Here is a 25,561-nt window from a genome sequence, read left to right as displayed (position 1 = left end):
GGAAGAGGAGGAGGAGAACGGCGGCGCCCGCCGGCCGCTGCCCCCGGACCGCTCACCTCAGCCGGCACCCTCGCGGAACCGGCGCGCTTGGCGCTTGCTTCTCCGATTGGCTACAGGTGTTTTCTAACCGCTTTTGATTGGCTGAGACGCTCCTACACCCCAGGTAACGGATCCCGGCATATGATTGGTCGTGGGTGGGAGGGATCCTTTGGGGGATTGGCTCCAGGTGAGTCGCAGCTTGCTATTGGCTGACAGGTAGTGTAGGAGGTGTTCCATTGGCTGCGGACGCTAACCTTCTTAGTCCGCCATGTTCGGCGCGGTGGCGCCGTTGCCGCTAGAGCTGTGGCGAGGGGGGCGCTGAGGGGGACCCGGCTGAGGGGAAACGAACCGGCGGCTCGTCCTGCCGCGTTCTCCCGCGCTGCCGCCGTCCTGCTCCGGGAACGCGCCGGCAGGGGGGGCGCCGGGGAGTCCGGGTCCGCCCCGAAGTTCCTCGCGGGACTTTGAGCAACTTGAGGCCGCCGGGCTGAGAACGTCCCCTCAGGTGCGGGGCGTCCCCCGCTCTCGGCGGGAAGCGGGGCTGCCGGGGCCTCCCTGGGTCGGAGCGGGTGGGACCAGGGGACGGGACCGAAGGCGACGGCGTCCCGGGCCGCAGTGCCGCCTCCGGTCGCTCCCCAGCCCGTGCCGGAGCGGGTCTGGGCGGGCGGGGTTGTGCGGTCTGTCCCTGGCACCTCTGGCCCCGCGTCCCTAGACGGGGGAGTAGGGAGCTGGCTGATGAAATATATATGTATAAGGGAATGTGGTGTTAATTTTGAATAAACGGGGTGTTTGTCAGTTTCCAGTCGTAAAGGCAACTTGAATTGCCCCTTGGAGTTAATCTTCAGCTTTTCCTGGGTAAATTTGTAACCAACAGTAATTGATAGCACTTTATGCGTATATAGAAACTATTTTGAACGAAAATACTCTTTAGAAGAAAAGAACCAGAAGCTGAGTTGATGAATAAGTGACGATTTATTTGGAGTGTTTTTGGCTGAGAGGGAACTGTTGGATGTTTTATTAAAAGCGGCCTTAGGTGTTTGGGTTGTTTCTGTAAAGCAAAGTTGTACAGGGGATCTTTAACTGCTCTCAGTTTCTGTGCAGGTCAATGGTCTTGTGTGTTTTCCTTTTCACTTCTTGCTGTTCTGTGTAAAGCTGTTTGTAAAATTCGACACAACTTGTTTGTTCAGCAGAGTGTGTGAATATTCATCTGTACTCTGGTTTTCTTTCTGTACAGCTGGATTTAACATCATCTGGAGGAGAAACATTTCACGTGTGAAGCTGCTCGCTTCGGAATTAAATTGAGTTATCTGTCTTGAGTGAATTATTTCTATATGTTTATAATTATAAACTACTAAATACAGACCATGCCTAGCAGAATGGGCTCAAAAATTGACTTGAACAAGGACTTCATCAGAGTAAAAACACATTATAGCGGGTAAGTCAGCATGTTCCTCTCCTCTGCATTATGTCCTGTCTAGTCTGGAGTAAATCAGACACACAATGTTTTTCCCGTTGTGAATAAGTATTGAAAGTAAACTCTTGTATAGCTTACCCTTCAGTGTTTGATATCTGATTCCCCTGCTTCCCCTCCCGGTAGTTGGATTAATGCAGCTTGATGGGCAATGAGATGTTAACGCAGCTGCTCCTCTTCCCTTCATGATGCTCATTTTTGCAGATCTGATTTAAGATAAGTCGTGGTCCTTTATGACTTCAGTCAGTTGTCAGCTTTTAGTGGTGAAAATTAATAACAAAACCCATGTCTTAACAAAATATAGAGACTTGCTATATTTGAAGTAAAATTTACTTTACAAGAAATCCACGTGCGAATAATAGATGTGTGTAAACTGCTTTATGAACTCTGTGTGAAAGATTTGTGCCATATATTTGCCGTTACTAATATTTTCTGCTTCGTAGTTTTATCCTACACCTCTGAATCATATCATACATAGGCTTAGGTTGAAAAGAACTTCTGAACTTGAAGTACTTGTGTGTTGCGTGTGTCTGCGCTGCTTCTCCGGAGCAGCAACAGGAGAGCTGCCTTCACTCTGTAAACACAAAGAGTTTAGTGCAAATACTCTGTAGTAGTGTTGCTATGAAGTGAAAGGAGCGTGTCTGTAAAACCCGACTGCGCGGAAATGAGGGGGTGCTCATGTTTGTGTCACTGTTAGAATCAACATGGAGTTAGTACAATGTTTTACAATGAACTGCTGCTGGAAGTTCTCTTGGGACACTGTAATCTCATGGTGGTGTTTGCTTGTTTAATTCTATTCTCACTTGAGGCAGGCCAAGGAAACTGTCAGTTTACCAAAGAAATTCCAAACTCAATTTTGTTTCTGTTCTACTGTGAATTCTGTGAGTAAGAGCTGCCTATTTTGGGCCATATAGACTGTGTAACTGATTATCTCAGTATATCCATTTAAATACTATACTTGTCTTTTGAAGAAGTTTGACAAACTGCAGGAAGCCGTTGATGCTGGGCATCTCTGGAATTCAGGACAAGCTCACTCAGGTTGCTACTTAAAAATTAAAATAAAACCATGGTACAATATATAATTTTGAAGTCCCAGTTAAAAATCTAAGCATGAGGAAGTTCTAAAACATGTGAGTGTTGAGTCTGTGTCTGTGCAGTCCCAGTATCTCAGGTATTCATGTTTCTGGGTGTGACAGAGTTCCTGACATAGCATAGTATAAATAACTGCCGAAGTAGATTGCAAAAGAAAGTTAAACTTGTGTCATTCTCACTTCATTATTACAGTTACTTGAAATCACTGCTTTTAAAATCACTTCATTTGACAGACCAAGGGGTAATGGCTTTAAACTGAAAGCGGGTACATTTAGATGAAATATGAGGAAGGAATTCTTGGCGGTGAGGCCCTGGCACAGCTGCCCGGAGGAGCCGGGGTGAAAGGTGTCCCTGCCATGGCGGGGGCGGAACCAGACGGACCTCTCCAACCCGAACTGTTCTGTGATAAACAGATCAGTGATACAGTATCACTTGCTTTGTGCTACCTTGGTTCTAAACGGTGGCACACTTAATCCGCCAGTGTGGATGGTTCTCTTGGTGTAACTGCTCATACGTAACTTCCTGGTCGTTAGTTCTTTGTATTACTTTGTAGTGTCCAGTTTGGGATACCTGACCAAAAAAAGTGTCCCGTGGTATTCTTTAGTGTTAAACAATGAGTGATTGTCATTAATCTGTCCATAGATGGAACTGTTGAAATATGTGGGGTAATGTGATTGTTTTCTGACAAAAGCTGCTTGTTTCATCTCGTGCAGAGACATCCTGATAACAAACTTGGATGCATCGATGAGCTATGATGAACTTTGTGATGAAGTGCATGAGATGTGTAATTTGCAACAGGAACAGCCAATTACTCTCAAGTGGATTGATGATGAAGGTATTGTGCTGAAATGCTGCTTGGGGATCCACGTGTCCCATACGCTGGGCAAGGTGTGCTGGGTGATCCACAAAGCTGCAGGAACCGGCAGTGACACTCGCTTGCTTTGTGTACGGTGATGTACTGCAGCTTGCGTGTGCCTGGTTAAGTGGATTTATGGATTAATTAGCTAGTTTTAGCTAAAATAACCCTCACAAGATAGTGCTAATAACATGAGCACAAGCAGACAAGAAAACGGTGGAGGGTAAAAAACAATGACTGTCTAATTGGGTCTGACAAGACGTCTGTCAAAAAGATTCAGAATTATCAAGAACAGTACTTGAGATGTGTGTTTACATCCACTATTTGTAACAATGAGTTTGAATAAGCGTATGTTGTATCTTTTTTTCTCCACTGATGTTTCAAGTCCAGCTTAATATCAAATGATTGAAAGAGAAGCAATACTGTAGGCTGGTGTCTTTCTTACTAACTAATTGGAATTCTCCACTCCTCAGTCATAGATTTCCCTCTCTTGCTTTCTTTGTTAGGTGACCCGTGTACCATCTCATCTCAGATGGAACTGGAGGAAGCTTTCCGCCTGTATTGTCAAAACAGAGACGAGGGGCTGATTATTCATGGTAAGCATTGAACAGTTTGAGAACCTGTATGCATTTGATAATCCAAACAGCTTCTTAAATAATTGGAACAACTCCTTTGGCTGTCAAATAACATTGTTCTTTGTGCAGCTGGTGCCCTGTGTAGCTGAAACCCTACGGTAGGCTCAGGGCTTCAGGTTCTAAACTGCACACATTTGTTGATGCTATAGCCAAGTATCTTGCCAGTATGGACCCAAATTTTGGTTGTTTTCTCATGCGGAATTACTTAAAGGCTTCCAGAAACCGTCTTTGTGTAAATACATTGAAGCATCAAGGCAAAAGTACTACTGAGAGTATTTTCACTTAAAAATCTAATGTTTTTGTTTTAGTTTTCCCAAGTATTCCGGAAAAACCCGGCATGCCTTGTCCAGGAGAAGACAGTGAGTACTAAAATGTTACCAGATCTCAGTTCATGTCTTTGTAAATGTTAAGGGAAGGAATGCGAATAATTGGGTGTCGGGTTTGCATTGGCAGACGCAAGTTGAACCTCTGTATCTACAGAAAATGTGTTTAGAAATACTAAAAGTTTGGGTTTTCCGTGTATCTCGTTGCTTTTTTCTAATCTTATTTTGGTAATGATGCTTTAGGATGTTTGGTAGTTCAGTGTCTTGTGTGGCTTTGTCTTTTGTGACAATTACAGTAGAAGTGATGGCTTTGGGGATTAAACAGCCTTAGAACGCGTGGCATGTTCTACCAAAGGTGAATTTGTGTTAATACATCATTGTGAGTCTTTAGCGTTCAGTGAAACCGCTATCTTTCAATGAAGACAGAAGGGTTGATTTTATTTAGATCTTCAAGTTTGGGGTGCCTCCCCCCTTAATTCTGCAGCTACGAATGGAACAACCAAGTCTGGCATCACAACTTGGGGATATTTCACAGCACGTGGAATTTTGCTTTCTATTGTGCTTCACATGGTAGGGAATGGACTCAAGGGCAGCTGAGCCACTTTGCTTTCCCAGCGCAAGGGCTGAAAGAACCAGCGACTCCAGCTCTGCTTCCGTGGGGAAATACCCGTGTTGTGCTGGTCCCACACAGAATGATTTGCCCTGGTTTGTGCAAACAGAAGGCAAACCAATGTGAAATACTGTTGAGAAAAGCTAACTGGAGGAGAGAGAAAGCGGTTGCTTCAAGGGGTATTTGTGTGAATAATGTGGCATACCTAATAAAGTCACTGCAATTTAATGATCTCATTAAAAGTGTAGATATTTTAGGACCACAGTTTTTTGCGTTAATTTGTTAGACGTCTTAGTTATCTTAAGCCATGAGATCAGTGTGGCTCAGGTGACCTGGTTATTGTGTCTGCAGAGTATTTCTCCTTACAGGGTTTTAGAGGTCGTGTTGAATCATACTTGGATTGTTTAAAAAGCCTGTTCAGTAGGATGTGCTCAAGTTTCTTGTAGTTTATTGAATTAATTCAGGGCATTTTGCCTCTTTGCATCCTTGAGGCCTGCATGGAAAGCCGGTATTGTGTCCTAGTTGTAATGATTTTCAAATTGTTTGAAACAGACATATTAAATTGTATCGGTGCTAATTTAGCCTAAATGAATGCATTTGGCATTATTGCTCGTTAGCCAGAGGCATAAAGCAAACACCTGCATTGCACTTCGACTATGTGGAACTGGCTTTGGTAGTGGTGGTATAGTTTATTTAAAGGACTTTATTTTGACAGGACTAAAATATTGTCCTTTGTTCAGAAAATATTCAGTATATTTCCAAATCTTGTGTTATTTTATATGGCTTTATCACTTTAATAGGAAATCCTTTTAAAAAAAGGAGAATATTACATATGCACTTTTCTAGAGCATCGTGCTTACACTAGAAAGGACCTTATAAGTTTGCCTCAAGTTATTTCCAGAGACAAATAAACAGTTAACTGTTTGCTCTGTCCAAAATGGGCCTCTGCCTAAATTAGCAGCTCCCAGTGTAAATGTCCGGCTGCTGTTGCCGAACCAGTAAGATTTCCCTTCGGGCCGGTTGTCCCGTCCCCGCAGCCCCAGTGGCAGTGCCGCGATGGGGGGATTTGGGCAAGATTCCCAAAACGTCTTGTGTCTGTTCCCTGGCGCTGGATGTGACCTCTGAGGTGACTCCAGCACCGCTGGCCTGGAGCCTTGATCCCTTATCCCGTGTTTCCTGATAAAGATGGCAGACTTTTAGGCCAGTCTTTCCTATTTAAAAATAATTGAATTTTTTTAGTAGATCAGCTATTTTGGAATTGATACGAAATGAGGTTGTCTCTGTGATGTTTAGGTGTGTATTTATACTGGGTGCCGATAAGCGACAGCCTTCCCGCTACCCCGACACGCAGCGTGGTGTCTGATTGGCAGCTCTATAACTTAGTTATTGTCGTCTCAGCTTATTTACACTGACAGATCTCGGTCTGATTTATCGCTCTTGATGCTGCAGTGCGTTGTATAACAAAGCACGTTCGGCTGAACAATTTAGATCGATTTGTCGGACTTCCCTAATGGAATTGCCGGCTTTATCAGAGAAATACTTGTTTTTGTGACATCAGCTCCTTGCCATCCATGCCATGTTTTAGTTTGTGCCTCAGCTGCTGGCTCCAGCCTCTCAAGGGAGCCAGTACCACCCGTGCCTGGATACACGAGCAGAGATGTGAAAGGGAGAGACGGGGGGAACCAGTCTTCCATTAAATATTTGCTCTTAATGTTCGAGCTGATCCTGCCTATTGTCCTTGGTATCTAATGGTATTCAAACAGCGGCATCACTGGAATAAAGGGAAAATGTTTCGTTTCATACCTACCACGTTGTAAAGCGTAAAGAATTACATGCTGAAGAAGCTAAAGAATAAAGCCTAGTGAGTAATGCATGCTTTTTCTGTAGATTTTGTCTGATGGTTGTGCTTGCTGCTGTGGGCTGAGGCCGTTGATGCGGTATGGGTGTACGTGTGCTGCAGCGGATAATAGAACTCAGCATTTTGGTTCTGATACAGTTGCTTTGCCTGCCACCCTCCTTTGCAGCCATAGATCGTTACAAATGCAGAGATTCCTGCTGCCTCTTGTGCGTGGGGATGTGGCCGAGAGACCTCTCGGAAATGCTGATAAAATTGCATTGAAAGGACTCTTGGGGAATGTGTTTTAGGAGGAAAAGAACAGAAGAGTGAGTAGTGCTGCTGCTGCTAATAAGGGAGATTAATGAAAGCAATGTATCCCAAAAACCCTGACGGTATGTGCTCAGGGCCTGCTTATTGTACGATTGCTGATGTGAAGATTAATGATTTAGAAGCATCATTTTTAAGGCCTTTTTGTTGAATTGTGTTTCGTGGATCATCTCGGATGTTTTTTAATTGCAAAATATTTGTTTTGAATTAAGGTTTGCTTAGTTCCTAATATTGTCAGAATGAACTGTGCTAGTGCACTTCTGAACAAATAGATATGTGTATTTAATGTTAAAATTGATCTCGGATTTGGGTAGCTACTGCTAACAAATTTTCGGGTTGTTTTGCTGTTAGCCTCATTAAATAGACGAACGCAGACTAGGAGACCTGTAATTTCATGAAACAGAATGAATACCTTTTTACTGTGTAAGTACTTATGACGTTAGTGTGACAGACTGTTTTTATTGTCTAATATTTCTGGCCGATTGTGCTGTCTTGTTTGGTGATGATTACGCTGCGTTGTGGATGTCTCTTATGCTCTTTGTTTATCTGCTCAGTATTTTAGCATTAGGTGTTTGGACTTCATTTTTCCCCAAGCTGTATTTCTTAAAATTGTCATCATAGGGTTCAGTGAAGGCACCTTATTAACCTAATTAATGTTGTGAGCTGTTTTATTTTAGATACAGATATTTGGATTTGCTTTATGTTTTACCTGGTACTACAAAATAGCTCCAAAAGGCTTCTTGCTACAGTGGTGTGGCCTGTAAATATTTTTCTAGCTCGCGAGGCAGGTTTTTTCCCTTCATTTGTTACTGTATTGGCAGCAGTGATTAGGTTATTCAGAGCACGTGAACCAATTTCATCCCCCAATGAAGAAAGGAACTATTGCGACCATAGAGACTATTCTGAAGACATAGATTGGATTGCACTAGATAATTAGGCAATTTTGAAACTGCTAGTAACCCTCTCCTGGTTTCTGGTAATTGAACTGACAGAGGGGGAGATCGTACTGGTCTTAATGTAACATATTCTTGCTTGGGCATTGAAAATAGCTGTGTCATAGTTTCTCAAGAATACCTGAAATCTCTTCCTCTGTCGTTTTAACTGTGTACTGTGATTTTTTTAAAGATGTGTTATATTTGAGAAATAGGCATACAGATTGAGACAGCATAACTTACTGAAAACAGAGTTGTAGTTAAAGGTCTGTTTGCCTTATTTAATGGTTTTTAATTCTAAAGTTATTTCAATGTTTTTCTTAGCTATGAACCATCCAATGAAAAATAGAGATAGGCCTCCCTTTTGATAACAGAGGTGTGAAATTGTGAAGCACACATCTGGCAGTGGGGTTTGATCGTTTCAAGATACTGGATGTCTTAGCAGGAATTTTTATACCGGTTTGTAAACTATAAACTAAAAATACAGTGGAACAAGGAATACTCGAGCTAGTTTATAAGGTGTCATAACAAATAGCCTGTGTTCTTTTTATGTATTCCACACACCTCCGCCCCTTAGCTATTGCTCAGGATGTAGTATAATCATGATGGGAGGAGGTCACCTGGTTTTAGGAAACTTCTCTTGAACATAACACAGGGGGATGGAGCTAGGTGTTCTCTCTCATGCTTCCAATCTATATACTTCTCATAAGTAGCTAAATCCACTTTTGATATGAAGGCATTAGGAGTAACTAGATTGGCAAAGAGGTGATGAGGCTTTTTGTGTTATTTGTTGGAATTAGTGGACATTTGCGAGCCTGTTAAACCTTTTTGGGCCTGTCTGTTTCAGTAGCTTGAAAGAGCTATTGAATGTGTAACCCTTAAATGGTATGGTGAAGGTTAATGATAGATCATGATGCTTGGGATTCTGTGCAATACTTTTAAAATCAGTTGTTGTGTGCAAGTGATGGTTTTGAGTGTTTAGCTCAGCCTCAGAAAGAGCAGCAGAGGCCTGCAGGGCAGAGGAATGAGCTCTTCGACATCTTTCTCTTGGATTTTTGAGTTGCTGTGGGGGAAGACAGACTTTGTGGGAGATTTCAGGCGCTGCCAGTTTGAAATGGAGACCTGAGAGCACTGGGCTCAGCACGGAAGACTGGAGCCAGTACTAATCTGGGTGGTAAATCAGCACAACCCTTTGGGAAAGCTGGAAGGGCGCTTTGCGACCGAGGTACGTGAGTCCTCAGTATCCCCATCCGTGCAAGGGGGAGAGACGAACAGCCCGTGCAGTTCTGCCCGTAAACCACAGGGGGAAGGCAGTGACTTGGGTAGTGAAGAAATGAACAACTGAGGTTCTCACTATTGACTAGAAAGTGCCTCGATTGTGTTTCTGAAGTTCCATTTCTAGTTCTTCTGCATCTGTAAGAGCTTATCCTTGAATTATTAGCGGAGGAAATAGTTAAAAGGCAACCAGAAACTATTTGAAGGCAAAACTTTTATAGTCATCTACTGTCATTAAATGAGTTTAGTGATATATTATAATGGTTCAAACTCTGCTTCTTATACTTGTGAAATATATAAATACTATATCCATGTAGTATATGAGGAAGCTTAGGAGGAGTAAAAGTACAAATGAGAGAATCTGATTAGTTTTATTTCTCAAATGATAAAGACTGAGCACAGTTAATAAAACTCAAATTGTGACTTAGGAGTAGACACTGTGTGCACGTAATTTCTGCGTCTGTTGCTCCTGATATGAAGCAGAATAAGGCACTGTGAGGTACAGATGTATCAAAACTGTCAGAATGAAAAGTGTTGTATTTGGTTGTCACTGAGAAGAGCCTGGCTCCATCCTCCTGACACTCACCCTTTATCAATCTGTAAACATTAATGAGTCCCCCCTCAGTCTCCTCTTGTCCAGCTCCAGAGCCCCAGCTCCCTCAGCCTTTCCTCACACGGGAGATGCTCCACTCCCTCCAGCATCTTGGTGGCTGCGCTGGACTCTCTCCAGCAGTTCCCTGTCCTGCTGGAACTGAGGGGCCACAACTGGACACAATATTCCAGGTGTGGTCTCCCCAGGGCAGAGCAGAGGGGCAGGAGAACCTCTCGGACCTACTGACCACCCCCTTCTAACCCACCCCAGGTACCATTGGCTTCCTGGCCACAAGGGCCCAGTGCTGGCTCATGGTCACCCTGCTGTCCCCAGGACCCCCAGGTCCCTTTCCCCTACACTGCTCTCTAATAGGTCGTTGCCCAACTTACACTGGAACCTGGGGTTGTTCCTGCCCAGATTCAAGACTCTACACTTGCCCTTGTTCTATTTCATTACATTTTTCCCCACCCAGCTCTCCAGCCTGTCCAGGTCTCTGATGGCAGCACAGCTTCCAGTGTCACCACTCCTCCCAGCTTGGTGTCACCAGCAAACTTGCTGATAGTCACTCTATTCCCTCGTCCCAATCATTGATGAATATATTGAATAATACCGGTCCCAGTACTGCCCCCTGAGGCACTGCACTAGATCCAGGCCTCAACTGGACTCGCCCCATTGATCAAGACTCTCTGGCTTCTTCCCTTCAGCCAGTTCACAGTCCATTTGTTAGCGTTTGCTCAAAAGATTATAAAAACTTCTTTAAAAATCACCGCTTTTCAGCAAGTGACTGTCCTGATGCATGAACACCAAATGTGTTTTCATTTAATTGCAAACATTTTTGCTTTGACTAGATAATGTATGAGTAAACTCTAGGCTGTTAGTCACTGAATCACGCTCTGGTTTCTTAGTGATTAGTTAATAGATGGTTGGTCTCACAAGTAAAAAGAATTGAGGTTCTGTGAGTGACCTCACAGTCCATGTTCCAGAACCCAAATGGAGGTACGAGGGTCACCCAGCCTGGCTCCAATTTCTCTACCAGGTGAGTGGGGAAATCCTGCTCTTATCCTCACTTAATCCCAGATTTATCCATCCTGGTAACCTTGCACTTGGATTCAACTGTGCAGCTCCTCCCTGCACAGACTTGAATGAAAGGAAACAAATGGTGGTGTGTGGTGTAGACGTGTTGAGTTGTTGGGCCTTGCTGTGCAGTTTTGCCCGAGGTTCAGTTTATGACGGTGTCCCTGAGCCAACGGGCCAGGTGGCCCCGGTAGCCGGGGACGCACCGCGCTCGGCGGCCGCACCGGAACAGCCACGCTTCTGGGACGTCAATTAATGCAATCTGGATCCATTAAAAATGTGAGGTTTGCTAAATCTTACGAGATTTTTTTGAACTCATGGAGCTTTTTTTGTTTGCCAGAAACTTGCTGAGTTTTTCTCATACATTTGTTTGCTATTATTGTCAGAGGGTTAAATTTCCATTAAAATATTCAAGAAATAATTCTGTAAGTTGTGTTTACTACTAAATGCTTACCTATCTCTTCTGAAGTACCTGTTGATTTTCTTTTGCTCAAGACAGTCCAGATTTCCAGCTGCCATTCGTGTGAGCTGTGAACTTTGAGGCCGAGACAAGCCATAAGGCATGAAGGGCTGTGAGTGATCTGAAGGGGCAGCAGAGACCCTTTCCAAACAAGATCTTAGCTCTGCTGTAGTGGGTGTCATTGTCTTGGTAAAGGTGACTTAGCACTTTGCAATGATGTGGAGCTGTTTTAAGGAGGAGGTGAACAGGAGCGACTGAGGGATGATTCACGGGCAGTCGGTGTGTGCGCAGGATGGGTTTTCCACCTACCGGCCCTGACCCGCTTCTAAGTCAGTGGGGAGCAGGATATTCAAACCGTGTTCTTGCTGGGTTGCAATAAGTGCCAGGTAAATATTACTGTTGTGTGAAATACGGCTTGATCTCCTCGTTGCTCCTCTGGTGCATGCAGCACATTTCCTTTGTCATTATTGCTATCTAAATTGTGCTGGATCTTTTTTTCCGTAGAGGTTGATCTGACTTTGTAGTTAATTTTAGTCCCTATTGGAAAAGAAAAGGAGGATGGGGATACAGTTCCCTAACTGCTAATCAGTTTTAAATTAAATTAAATATCAAATGCTGTCGTCTGACCATTTTAATAATAGCAAGAGATTAAAGCACTTAATGCCTGCACATTGTTAAGGATACTCTTCCTTTTCTAACTTCTGAAAAGGAATAGCAATTGTACATAGCAGCTTATTCATAATAAAAAGGACTAATTCATATACCTTACAATGTATGTGTGTTACAAGCTTCAGAACGTGATTTTACTGTTCCAGTTTAACTGTTTGGGACATATTAAGTAACAGATACGTGAAACAACCTACTACCAGAGTTGTTTAGAATTGACTTTCCTAAAATCAGTTCTATCTTTATACATAATTATTCTGATATATTATCTTTTCATCTAATTCAGAGTCTATCTGAAATACTAATATCCATTTCCTACTTGTAATCGGCGAGTTGGTTTTGAAAGAATGCTCACTTGTCTGCTCAGCAAAACATGAAACGCACAAAGCAGAGACTGGCCGCTCTCCCTGGCCAGCTGGCAGCGCAACTGCCTGTAAACAACTTGCATTAATCTGAGAAGTGATTTGCAGCAATAGCAAATTATCTCTGTGCTTAGTATAGTAAAAGATTTCATTACAGTTTGATCATGCAAAGTGTTGCATCTGGGTAGGAACAACCCCACGGTCCAGTGTAAGTTGGGGAATGACCTATTAGAGAGCAGTGTAGGGGAAAGGGACCTGGGAATCCTGGGGACAGCAGGGTGACCATGAGCCAGCACTGGGCCCTTGTGGCCAGGAAGCCAATGGTACCTGGGGTGGGTTAGAAGGGGGTGGTCAGTAGGTCAGAGAGGTTCTCCTGCCCCTCTGCTCTGCCCTGGGGAGACCACACCTGGAATCTTGTGTCCAGTTGTGGCCCCTCAGTTCCAGCAGGACAGGGAACTGCTGGAGAGAGTCCAGCGCAGCCACCAAGATGCTGAAGGGAGTGGAGCATCTCCCGTGTGAGGAAAGGCTGAGGGAGCTGGGGCTCTGGAGCTGGACAAGAGGACACTGAGGGGTGACCTCATTCATGGTTACAGATATCTAAAGGGGGAGTGTCAGGAGGATGGAGCCAGGCTCTTCTGGGTGACAACCAGTGACAGGACAAGGGGTAATGGGTTCAAACTGGAACACAAGAGGTTCCACTGAAATTTGAGAAGAAACTTGTTCCTGGTGAGGGTGGCAGAGCCTGGCCCAGGCTGCCCAGGGGGTTGTGGAGTCTCCTTCTGTGCAGACATTCCAACCCGCCTGGACACCTTCCTGTGTAACCTCATCTGGGGGTTCCTGCTCCATGGGGGGATTGCACTGGATGAGCTTTCCAGGGCCCTTCAACCACTGACATTCTGGGATTCTGTGATTTCTGAAGAAACAATATTACACTTTTTTTTAAGGTTCATTGTGAAGGAGCGTTAGTGATGTAGTTGCGCAGCTTGACAACAGAGGGAAGGATTGCCCAGCAGCAGCACTCGGGTGTTCCACATGGATTTGGAGTTAGAGGCACCTGCTTCATTGTGTCGTTTGACTATATTTATTTCCCTTGTAATCTTAACTTGAAAAACACATTTTCTTTATACTCCAGTTTTCCACCCTTCGAAGCAGATAAAGTTCAGTACATTCATTGTAATTAGAATATAGCTTTATGCTCCCCAATAAAAACTCATTATCCCTGTTAAAATATCTCTTGAATTTTCCTCTAATGTTGTCCACATATAAAATGAATATTCAGAATTATTTTTTTTGTTAAGCAAAGGCTTGTCTTTAATATCCTTTGAAGAAGAAATACTATGTTAAATTAGGGGTATAATATCTCCTTCAGCCTCCAGGCAGCTAACTTGATGTCCTTAATGAGTTAACTGAGGTGTACTGGGAAATAAATGCCAAAGTAGCTTTTTTGGTTGAACACAGTAATGAACTGAACTTGGTTTAGTTCTTGGTTATTGAAAATGATGGGATCCCTTATTTGTTTTATTCCAAAGTGTTCTAGAAACACATACCAAAATATTTGGGTTCAGAAGTATCTTTCTCATCTGAGTTTTAGGGGTGAAATCCTTGCTTGGAGCTTTGTTCCCACATTGGAATACGGAGAGTAGTTTTGTTTGTATAGGAATTGATTTGTCATCGGCTGTACGCTGAATCAGTGCTGGTCATAGCGCTAAATTGAAGGGGTTCCTGCTTTTTAAAAAGCTTTGCTATATTAAATTCAGCTTTTGTTAGACTGTTGCCTCACAAGTATATGATATAAGCCCCTGACTTTGATTTCATATTTATCATTAATTAGGGAAGTGACTTGCTCCTGTATTTACAGACTTCATCAGCGCAAGCTGCTCGTTAACTTATCATTCACTTAATATTTCTCATGTCAGTGGTAAGATCATCTTCGGAACACAGATGTGTTGGGTTCCTTCCATATGGTGCTTTGTCTAATGAACCAATTTGCCATTTTGGAGAAAACGGTTGCAGAGGCTCCGTGGGTTTTTCCTGGTGGTGAGAAGCCGTCCTGCGAGCGGTGGGACAGCTTTGCAGTCATGTTGGAGCATATTTTTAGGCAAAAATTTTGCAGCAGCTCCTTGTGTCAAGTCGCATTATAACCGGTATAAATAATTTGTTTTTAGGAAGGCATACATAAAACTTGCTATTGGAAAACCTTCAATATCGCGCATCTAAGGCTTTATTAGTGTCAAACATCCTTTCCATGTTTACATGTGGAGCGACGTGGGGAGCTCAGCACTGGGATGGTCCCGAAGGAGGCTGTTTCTTTAACAGTTATCTGTCCCTCTCACCTGAGCTCCAACAGAGCCACCGAGAAACCGTAACGAGATTATGATCATGTGAGGAAAAAGAGACAGGGCCGGAGGAAAGGGAGAGGCAGCGTGAAAGGCATCCTGCAGGAGCTGTCACTTACGCTGCCTTAAAGAAATCAGCAGGGATTTTAGCTGTGCGTTCCTGTTCAGGAAAGCAAGATTGTTTGAAGTCAGACCTTGCTTGCCGTGCCCTGTGGGCTGTTGCTGTGCTGCCATGCTGCTGCTTTACACCTTCTAAATCGTTTTCCTTAGAATCGATCTACCGACGTGGAGCCAGAAGATGGAGGAAGCTGTACCGAGTGAATGGGCATTTGTTTCAAGCCAAACGTTTTAACAGAGTGAGTACTGTTGCATGAAACGTGGGGTTTGGTAATGGTTTGTGGTAATTGTTTTCTCGGTCTGGGCTTTTTCTGTGTTTGAGTGTTGAAAAGAAAGGAAATGCAAGATGCTTGTTCATGTGACTTCTCGGTCTGTGTGGTGTTATTCAGGTCACAACAATAACAGCAACTTGAAAGTCTTTGAGTCTGGGGTGGAGTTAATAATTTATGATTGGTAGAAATTATTTCAAGTGTCTAAAATCCCCCTCGTTTTGTGACTATTTAAACTGATAGATACTCGGAGCAGCTTTTCTCTTCTCTGTTCTGTATGTGATTTTGATTGCTTGTTAGCATAATCTTTTACCTTCAGTCATTCTTAGAGATGAGAGCTCTTGATGTTCACTGGAACTGCTTTGAATCGGAGCTATTACATAATCTAATTCAGGAAAAAAAGTCTGGTTTACTGAACTAAAATACAACTGCATTAAGAATCTGACCTAATCCACATAAGCAAGTGAATGTGGCTTTAAGACTGAGACTCCTCCTTCCCTTATCCCATTATGCCCAAGTGTTGCAGCATATATACAAATGTAGTACCCGCTTTTGGGATTTCCCAAAAAGAGAAGAGTAACACAGAAAGTTTTCTTTAAAAATTATCTTTGATTTCTTTTTAATTTCTTTTTCTAACAGTCCTAGGCAGGGTCTATAGCAGCTGAAGGCTTTTGGGCAGGACAGCGTGTGTGATTCATTAGCCTGCGGATCTGAATAACCGCACTCTAAGTCGCAGTTTGGGTGGAACAGACTCTCACTGTTCCGCGGCTCCGGGACAGTTGCGGAATTCTGCGAAGCCTGGGGCGGGGGGGCGAGCGCGGGACTCCGGGGCAGTTTGCACAACAGGCAACGGCTCAACCTGTTCCAGTCGTTACCGGAGAAAACTTGCGCATAGGGAATAATGAGTAAGTCTGCTGCTGGCAGCCTGTGCGCTGTGCGGGGCGAGGGCTGCGACTGGGCGGCTTGTTGGCGCGGAAGAATCTCAGGTCGCCGTTTGGCGCTTGGGTGAAGTGGATAAAATGACCACAGCGCACACACTGGAAAAGTTATGTCAAGACCCGCCCTGTCAAAGTCAGCAGCACAAAGTCTGGCTTCTCCATCTGTCCTCCTTTGGATTTAATTTCTTCAGATGCCATTTTGTTGCACATGTATAAAAGGCCACGTATTTTTTTTATATTAAATAGTACAACCAATAGAGATTTTACGGTAGTCTCGACAAGTTTTAATTATGGAACATTTTTACCGATGTTCTACCATTGTTAAAGTATGTAGATGCAGATATAGAACATTCTTCATACTTTAACTTGTCTTCTGTAACACGTTATGCCAGTGTTCTCCAAAGCAGTCAGTTTGGGTGCTTTTTATGCATCACTGTGTAGTACAAATTTGTCAGTTTTATTTGGGTAACCTACATCAGAACCTGAAATTCAAAATATACTTACTGTCTAAGAATGATTTACTGATGTTAGGCTGTAATATGTTCCGTATGTTTGAGATATTAGCGTTCTTAACATTGATTTTTAGAGTTCAGCTCAATGTAGTCCTCTAAGTATGAAGCACAATCTTTAGTTATTTGGGAAACCCTGGATATTTGAAGAGAATTATTATCTAATATCTCCTGGGGGTGACAGGATGGGTTCTTGTAGGGTGGATTCTTGCTGCTAGGTAACTGCTCGCCCACAGCAAGGAACTGATGATTGAATTGATAATATTCACTCTGGCTTTTAGAGAGCGTATTGTGGCCAGTGCAGCGAAAGGATATGGGGGCTCGGAAGGCAAGGCTACAAGTGCATCAACTGCAAGTTGCTGGTCCATAAACGTTGTCATATCCTTGTTCCACTGACCTGCAAAAGGCATATGGTAAGTTTGCGTTCTGTAGAAAACTAAAATGTTTCATTATGTTCTATGTTGCCATTTCTAGATCACAGAATCACACAGAATCCCAGAGTGCCAGGGGTTGAAGGGCCCTGGAAAGCTCATCCAGTGCAATCCCCCCATGGAGCAGGAACACCCAGATGAGGTTACACAGGAAGGTGTCCAGGCGGGTTGGAATGTCTGCACAGAAGGAGACTCCACAACCCCCTGGGCAGCCTGGGCCAGGCTCTAGCACCCTTTCTTTATGGGTATTGCATAGGACTTGCCTTGGTGTAATTAGATTTTATGCACATTGCTACACCTATTGGAGTGCTACACATCTCATTATGGGTTGTGAATGAGACCAGGGTCTCATGTACCATGAAACTATTTGGTATTGTGCTCTTTAGCAATTTATGGGATCATCTTGAATAATGAGTAACAATTCCTGGTTTTTAAACAGAAAACCAACGGGTGTTTGTGATTTGTCTTTGCAGGATTCGGTCATGCCTTCCCAGGAACCTCGGTTAGGTGATAAAAACGATGAAGCTGACCTCCCTTCAGAAGAAACCGATGGAAGTGAGTATTTCCTGTGAAGCTGGAATTCACGTGTTTCCCCATTGGGTGGCCCGGTTTCCATTCCACCTGTTTGGGTGTTTTTAAAGTTTACTTTGGATTAGCTCTAGTTTAGTCCCACAGATGAAATAAATGCTCATTAGGGACTTGATTACAGTAAATGACCTTCTGAAGCATATCATCTAGTTTGGGTTCATCCTAAATTCCTATACTCTGAGAGCGTTCCAGAATGTGAAGTTAAGCATGGAGCAGCTCCCAACAATATATTTACTACTTTGTACTTTTTTGGTTTCTGTTCCAGTTCCCTACATTCCTTCAAACCGGAAACATGACATTAAAGATGATTCTGAGGTATGTTTTACAAGTATTTTTGTAATTCACGTTTACACACTTAATCATACAGCTTTTTATAAAACAGCTAATTATCCTAATTTTTTCTGCTACCTTTTAAACCAAGAAGTCTGGGTTTTTTTTCTGAAAACTGATTTGTTTTTCTCCTAAGCTTTTTGGTTGGGTTTTTCATATCCCAGTTATGATGTGAGCAATACTTTTTTTGTCTCCTCCGTTCATGTTGCAACAAGAGCGGTTCAGCACTTGGCCCTTGCAACCAGGGGTGGTTTTGACATTTTGGTTCTGCAGCGGCTGTGCGCCTGTGCCGCTGGCTCAGCCTGATAGTACATTCACTATCCAGCTTTGAGATGCTTCATATAGATAATACTTCATAATTTATAGACAGCTCCTGTGGAAATTCAAGTAGAATAACATCCACTTAAACTCTTTTTCAGCTCTTTTGTGGACAGTCTGACACAATCTCTGCATACCAAGAATGTCATTCCCTTAAAGCGGTTTGAAAAATCCCAATGACCTCTAATTCTAAAGGGCTTAAAGCCATTTCTTTTAAAAATGCTTTTGGCGTGTTTTGAATAAATAGGATGCACTGTGCAGAACACTGGCAGCCAGTTTGATACCCCAATTTCAACCGGCTTGCACCTTTTAGTCCTCTCGGTCTGCTACAATACTTGTCACTACCATTACTGCACACTTGGGTGGTTCCTGCTGTTGGGTAAGTGACTGCCTTGTTTGCAGTCACATGCCTTCAGGTTCTTATCTCAAATTCGGAGATGGAAGGGTATGAATTTAAAACACATCAGAGAATTTTAATTGCTATGTAGAATTGCTCCCTTCTGCTGTGTTTAGTGCTTAGGTAGATATTGTTCATGGTTAAATTTTGACAGGTGCTATTTGCTCAACTGTCCTGATTTATGCTGCTCTGATTTTCCCACCTGGATGTTGAGCTTTACTAAAATAATTGAAGGGATCCTACAGAGGGGAACTGGCATTCTGGGAGCTTTGTTGACTAGAATCTTTAAGCTCAGAGCAATCTCTGCTAATAGCAGTCAATCCTAGATCAAGATTCTTTATATAAATACTTTCCATAGTTCAGCAGAATGCTGATCTGTCTACAAGTACAGTAGTGCGAGGTCAGATAAAAATAGGCCACAGAAGTATGTCAAAGCATTGTATATATTGATAAAACATAATGTCAAATACATGCTGCACGTGTCTAGTTCAACTGCTGCAGTCTGACACGTTCCCATCTCATTCCAGCAAGTTCAGTGCGGTGGTTAAAACCTCTTTGCTTTAATATTTACTTGTTAAGAAAATGTTGTGTTTCTAGCATCTCTTTCTTTTTGTACAGGATATTAAACCAGTCATTGATGGAATGGATGGAATTAAGATTTCTCAGGGGCTTGGACTGCAGGACTTTGATTTGATCAGAGTTATTGGACGTGGAAGTTATGCCAAAGTTCTTTTAGTTCGGTTAAAAAAGAATGATCAAATTTATGCTATGAAAGTAGTGAAGAAAGAATTGGTCCATGATGATGAGGTAACAGTCTGTGTTAATTGCATTCTCTTACATATTGTAAAAGAAATTGCATGCACAACTGAGCAGTGTATCACATATTACAGATGTATGATGTTTTGAAATGTCTTTTGTGCAGATGTTTCTAAATGGTTAAAAAAATCTCTGAATATATAATTGAATTAAAATGTTTTATGACCTATTAGAGAGCAGCGTAGGGGAAAGGGACCTGGGGGTCCCGGGGACAGCAGGGTGACCATGAGCCAGCACTGGGCCCTTGTGGCCAGGAAGCCAATGGTACCTGGGGTGGGTTAGAAGGGGGTGGTCAGTAGGTCAGAGAGGTTCTCCTGCCCCTCTGCTCTGCCCTGGGGAGACCACACCTGGAATCTTGTGTCCAGTTGTGGCCCCTCAGTTCCAGCAGGACAGGGAACTGCTGGAGAGAGTCCAGCGCAGCCACCAAGATGCTGAAGGGAGTGGAGCATCTCCCGTGTGAGGAAAGGCTGAGGGAGCTGGGGCTCTGGAGCTGGACAAGAGGACACTGAGGGGTGACCTCATTCATGGTTACAGATATATGAAGGGTGAGTGTCAGGAGGATGGAACCAGGCTCTTCTTGGTGACAACCAGTGATAGGACAAGGGGCAATGGGTTCAAACTGGAGCACAGGAGGTTCCACTTAAACTTGAGAAGAAACTTCTTCCCAGTGAGGGTGGCAGAGCCTGGCCCAGGCTGCCCAGGGGGGTTGTGGAGTCTCCTTCTGTGCAGACATTCCAACCCGCCTGGACACCTTCCTGTGTAACCTCATCTGGGTGTTCCTGCTCCATGGGGGGATTGCACTGGATGAGCTTTCCAGGGCCCTTCAACCCCTGACATTGTGGGATTCCTCCGTATCTTAGGGGATTTTGCCTTTTGAAGCACGTATGTAACAATGAAGGTTTATGTAGGGGGAGCACAGATGTTCACAGTTTCTGTTCTGGGAATACCCCAGTGGTTTTCCAGCAGGAGTTCTGATTGTTCCATTACTCTATTTCAGGATATTGATTGGGTACAGACAGAGAAACATGTGTTTGAACAGGCATCCAGTAACCCATTCCTAGTTGGTTTACATTCATGCTTTCAAACAACGAGTCGGTAAGAAAGATCTGAAATTGTTTTGTGTTGAAAACGTTGATTGTTTCTGTAGCTATAAGAAACCAGAAGCCCAATTCAAGAGTGGAAGTGAAGATGGCTCAAACTGGAGGGATAAGAGTTTTACTTGAGAGTTTCCTTGGAATCCATTAACTGTATTATATATTTTCAGATTGTTTCTCGTCATTGAGTATGTAAATGGGGGAGATCTTATGTTTCATATGCAACGGCAAAGAAAGCTTCCTGAAGAACACGCAAGGTATTTTACATACACAGTTCTAGTGGTGCCTTGTGTTGTGGTTGTTTTAAAAACAGGGGGTTTTAAATGCACCAGCTTTTGTACAATCTTAATGCTAATATCAGTTTTCTCCTCTTTAATTTCAGGTTTTATGCTGCTGAAATTTGTATTGCTCTAAACTTCCTACATGAAAGAGGCATAATCTACAGAGACCTAAAACTGGACAATGTTCTTTTAGATGCAGAGGGTCATATCAAATTAACAGATTATGGCATGTGCAAGGTAGGAGGTTTCGTGCCTTTTCTTGCTCTGTCATTCAGTGTGTATCTCTGGTTATGCTTCTAAGTCCAATACTGCACCTGGTGACATTAAGAGGAAGCTGAGAGAATTGTCCTTGTCTCAGTCTAGTGTTTATGAGCCCCGAAGTTTGTTGTGGAATAGGAACTTTATTCTGAAAAGTGACTGAAGAACAGGAGCACATTTGTAATTCCTTTCTTTGTGTATTTCAAGTTATGTGGGTGATTTTTGCAGACAAAAGTTGGGTCTGTTGGCCAAGTTCACTGCTTTCATCTATTTAAGTTTCTTACATGGCCCAAAGTTAGAAAATGTGTAAGTGAAATGAGATTAGAGTCCAGTCTATTTGTTGGTGAGAATAAGTTTCTGAAGCCAAAACTGCAACTGAGGAATTCACGCAATGTTTTCTGCATGTAGGAGGGTTTGGGCCCTGGCGACACTACAAGCACTTTCTGTGGGACACCAAATTACATTGCACCAGAGATCCTCCGAGGAGAAGAATATGGTAAGCTGGGACTAAACTCTTTGTAGTTCTAATAAATCACAAAGCAAAGTTCTAGTTGTGGGTTGAGTTTTCATTGGAGTGTTGCTGTCTGGCTGACGCCTCCGAACTCTGACAGATCACCCTGGGAATCCCAAAGCGGGAGAGTCTCCGCAATCTCCCCCAGTGATAGTGTCAGTCACGGTGTTTGTGGCTTCAGTGAAAGCAGAGACTGAGTGCTTTGTGGAACCAGGCCGTAAGTCTTAACGCCTAAATTGAAGGAGTTCCTGCTGAAAATCTGCTCTGCAAACATTGCCAGGGTTCAGCGTGGACTGGTGGGCTCTCGGTGTGCTGATGTTTGAGATGATGGCAGGAAGGTCTCCGTTTGACATTATTACCGACAATCCCGACATGAACACTGAAGATTACCTCTTCCAAGGTACAGTCACTGGGGTGTGGGTTGGTTTTGGTTTTCCTGGGGAAGATCCGATGGAAATGAGCAGTTCCAATAGGACAGTTGGGTTTTCCTTTTCCATTGTTATCCCATAGCTGCCTGTAGATCTGCTAGAGATAGAGCCCCAATATTTCCACTTTTTCATCCTGAGAATATATTTTCAATTCCAATGAAATTAATATAACTATTTTTTAAGTTTTACCCTTCAGAAGTAGCGCTGTATGAATTTTTCTAAACCGAAGCAGCGATACTTGCCGTATTTCTTACAGCAGGAACTGTGTAAGAGTTTGGGGAGTTGCGATGCTGTCTACTCTCTAATACACAGAACCACCCTTTAAACTAATTACTGCAATTATGTAACAGTCTGCCACAGTCTTCTTGATGAGCTTAATGTTAAATCAATTACTGTTTAAGATCACGCTTTCCCATATACTGAGGGCACTTAAGAAGTTTTATTCCCTGATTATACTACAAACAATAGAAAAAGAAAACGAAGCTAACGTTCCTTTTAGGAAATCTTGTCAGTGTAACAGTGCCTTGAATTACTGGAGTTCCTTTTGTGTGCATTATTTTAAATAATTACCATATCTTTCCATTTTCCAAATGGTAAAATATTTAAATAATAGAGTGTTTGTATTGAAATGATGGTCAGTGTCACAAACCAAACCCAATATTGCTGTTTTTAAACCTGTAACAGTTATTCTTGAGAAGCCAATCCGGATTCCGAGGTTTCTTTCTGTCAAGGCTTCCCATGTGTTAAAAGGATTTTTAAACAAGGTAAATAACATTCTTTTATTTTTAGCATCTAAGATCTGGAAGTCAGAGCTTCCTGTTGAAAGCAATACAGTTAAGAAGTTAATCTGCTTACTATTAAGAAAACCTATAAAACCTTGGTATCCTGTATGTTAAAAAAAAAACGGTTGTTGCTAATTTACTGAGGGGGTTCCACAGAACAGACTTGATTTAAAAACCTGCACCTAGCTGAAAAAATAACTGTATGCTTATATAAAACTCTTGTGGCCAGGAAGCCAATGGTACCTGGGGTGGGTTAGAAGGGGGTGGTCAGTAGGTCAGAGAGGTTCTTCTGCCCCTCTGCTCTGCCCTGGGGAGACCACACCTGGAATCTTGTGTCCAGCTGTGGCCCCTCAGTTCCAGCAGGACAGGGAACTGCTGCAGAGAGTCCAGCGCAGCCACCAAGATGTCCAACCCCTGACATTCTGGGATTCTGTGTGATAAGGTGTGTGTGTCCCGGCGGTTTGCACAGTCACGGGGATGCCGTGGGCGTGCGGGTTGGTGCCGAACACGACGGTGACGGGTTGGGGTGTAACTGGGTGTCTGTTCTGCAGGACCCCAAGGAGCGGCTGGGCTGTCAGCCCCAAACGGGATTTGCTGATATCAAGTCTCACACGTTTTTCCGCAGCATAGACTGGGATCTGGTAACTATGGCTGCTTCTGTTTGCATGTGTTCAAAATCAATAGATTCTTTTAGTTTATTAATTGTGTGTAATGTAACAACCCTATTAAAACCAGCAAAATCCAATTTCATAAATGTAGTAGCTATTTTTCTGGGTGACCTAACATAATGAAAACAAGCTTTATTTCATCACCAAAAATCTGGCTGTCTTCTGAAATCTAAGAATGGTTCCAACTGTGGGTATCAGTTTTTTGGCTGAAAGCTTTGATATTAGATGCCTATTTTAAAAAAGCACAATGGAAAGGTTTAGGTGGCTGTGCTCTTGTGTGATACGATTAGGACAGCGCTGCTCAGGAGGAGCTAAATTGTTAACAGAATTTAAGCTAACTTTCTAGAAAGAGCGTTGGCAAATATACTCAAGAGAAAATGAAAAAGTATTTGGAAAGCCTTTTTAGTTATTCGAATTTTCTTTGAAATGCAGGTGATGAATAAAAAAATTTGACTTAAAAGCTTTTACAAATGTTTTGAAGTTGAAACGCAAGGAGCGACTCTAATGCTCACCATATTTTTTTCCTGTGGAAACTCGAGTTAAATGGAAAATAACTAACGGCAAAGTGAACATACACCATAACCAGTTTTCCTAGTGTCGGTCATTCGAGTTGTGTGGCACGGCTCAGAACACGTGAGATTTCTCACCCGTGGGTAGGACGGCTGAACAGCCTGCAGGGAACACCAAGACAACCTTTCTGTTGATTGTTTCAGTACGTGAAGTCGATTGTTACCCTAGTGTAACTATTCAATATTTTAATTTTTCTTTTCCCCCATTATTTTTTTCTCGTAGCTGGAAAAGAAGCAAACCACCCCTCCATTTCAGCCTCAGATCACAGACGATTATGGTTTGGACAACTTTGATACGCAGTTCACCAGCGAACCAGTGCAGCTAACCCCAGACGATGAGTATGTGGGGCTTTTATTTCCCCAAATATAATTGCATATTAATAAACTAATTTGTAAATTACTGGAAAGTTACTAAGAAGAGAATAAGCTCAAGTGGAAGAGGAGAGTTTACAGATCATGGAAGGAGGGGCTGGCCACCTGGGGAGAATATGAGGCTGTTGTCAGAGGGTGTAGGGAGGCAACTAGGAAAGCTAAGGCCTCCTTAGAATTAAACCTGGTGAGAGGGATCAAGGGCAACAGGAAGAGCTCTTCTCGGCGACAACCAGTGATAGGACAAGGGGTAATGGGTTCAGACTGGAACACAAGAGGTTCCACTTCCAAACCCGCCTGGACACCTTCCTGTGTAACCTCGTCTGGGTGTTCCTGCTCCATGGGGGGATTGCACTGGATGAGCTTTCCAGGGCCCTTCAACCCCTGACATTCTGGGATTCTGTAAGGTACTTTGTTATTATTTCAAGAAAAAACAGTACAGCAACAAAAATAGTATTTGAAATTGATAAAACTAAAACAATACTTTCTTTTTTTCAGAGATATAATAAAGCGAATAGATCAGTCAGAATTTGAAGGCTTTGAATATATTAATCCATTGTTGCTGTCAACAGAAGAAACAGTATGAAGGAATGACATCTTTGGTGCGGACAATGTGATTGCCCTTTAAATTTATCCTTACCTACAGTATATGCATGCAAGGCGGGGGAACTGCAAGATTTTGGATGGAGACCAATGATTTAAAAAATAAATTGCTGCTGAAAATCAAAGAAGAGAAATGAGGATTTTGGTGGGTGTCTTCTGCACTTAGTGATCCGGAAGCTCTGGGCACTGACACTACTGGCTTCATTTATGAAGGAATCTGCATTTTGTGCCTGTTTCATGAAGGATTGAAATGTTCATTGCATCCCTGGACAAGGAGATTCTGAACAACCTGGAGATCTACGAACTTTCTACAAACATTTGATGCAATGAGCTACCAATTGAAGAATATTTCAGTGTAACATCCTGAAGAATAAAACATATTACGGTGGTGTTGAAGCTTA

General features: G+C 42.9%; 1 protein-coding gene across 6 annotated transcripts; it reads left to right on the top strand.

Moving 5' to 3' along the window:
* PRKCZ (protein kinase C zeta) lies at positions 1-25,561 on the top strand. Of its 6 annotated transcripts, none has more exons than XM_065037403.1 (19): positions 1-163; positions 1,271-1,471; positions 3,313-3,434; positions 3,962-4,051; positions 4,399-4,449; positions 15,155-15,240; positions 16,999-17,130; positions 17,622-17,703; positions 18,002-18,051; positions 19,400-19,588; positions 20,595-20,692; positions 20,862-20,948; positions 21,074-21,209; positions 21,639-21,726; positions 22,022-22,141; positions 22,854-22,933; positions 23,503-23,592; positions 24,412-24,527; positions 25,056-25,561. In XM_065037403.1, the coding sequence occupies exons 2-19, from the start codon at positions 1,401-1,403 to the stop codon at positions 25,141-25,143; spliced, it is 1,776 nt and encodes a 591-aa protein (XP_064893475.1). In that variant the 5' UTR covers positions 1-163; positions 1,271-1,400; the 3' UTR covers positions 25,144-25,561. The 6 variants fall into 6 exon arrangements, with proteins under 6 accessions (XP_064893475.1, XP_005514380.1, XP_021137484.1 ...); XM_005514323.3 differs by lacking the exon at positions 1-163 and adding an exon at positions 275-541; XM_021281809.2 differs by lacking the exons at positions 1-163; positions 1,271-1,471; positions 3,313-3,434; positions 3,962-4,051; positions 4,399-4,449 and adding an exon at positions 6,430-6,884.

This window comes from Columba livia, chromosome 21, assembly GCF_036013475.1.
Source record: "Columba livia isolate bColLiv1 breed racing homer chromosome 21, bColLiv1.pat.W.v2, whole genome shotgun sequence".
NCBI lineage: Eukaryota > Metazoa > Chordata > Aves > Columbiformes > Columbidae > Columba > Columba livia.
Note: the sequence above shows the minus strand (reverse complement) of the source record. Positions and strands in the feature narration are given on the sequence as shown.

What these genes read in the sequence shown, in the direction of transcription:
- PRKCZ (XM_065037403.1), top strand. Translation starts at nt 1,401, where the DNA reads ATGCCTAGCAGAATGGGCTCAAAAATTGACTTGAACAAGGACTTCATC. An exon ending in GTAAAAACACATTATAGCGG is followed by an intron (nt 1,472 to 3,312) that starts GTAAGTCAGCAT and finishes CATCTCGTGCAG; the next exon opens with AGACATCCTGATAACAAACT. An exon ending in CAGATTATGGCATGTGCAAG is followed by an intron (nt 21,210 to 21,638) that starts GTAGGAGGTTTC and finishes TTCTGCATGTAG; the next exon opens with GAGGGTTTGGGCCCTGGCGA.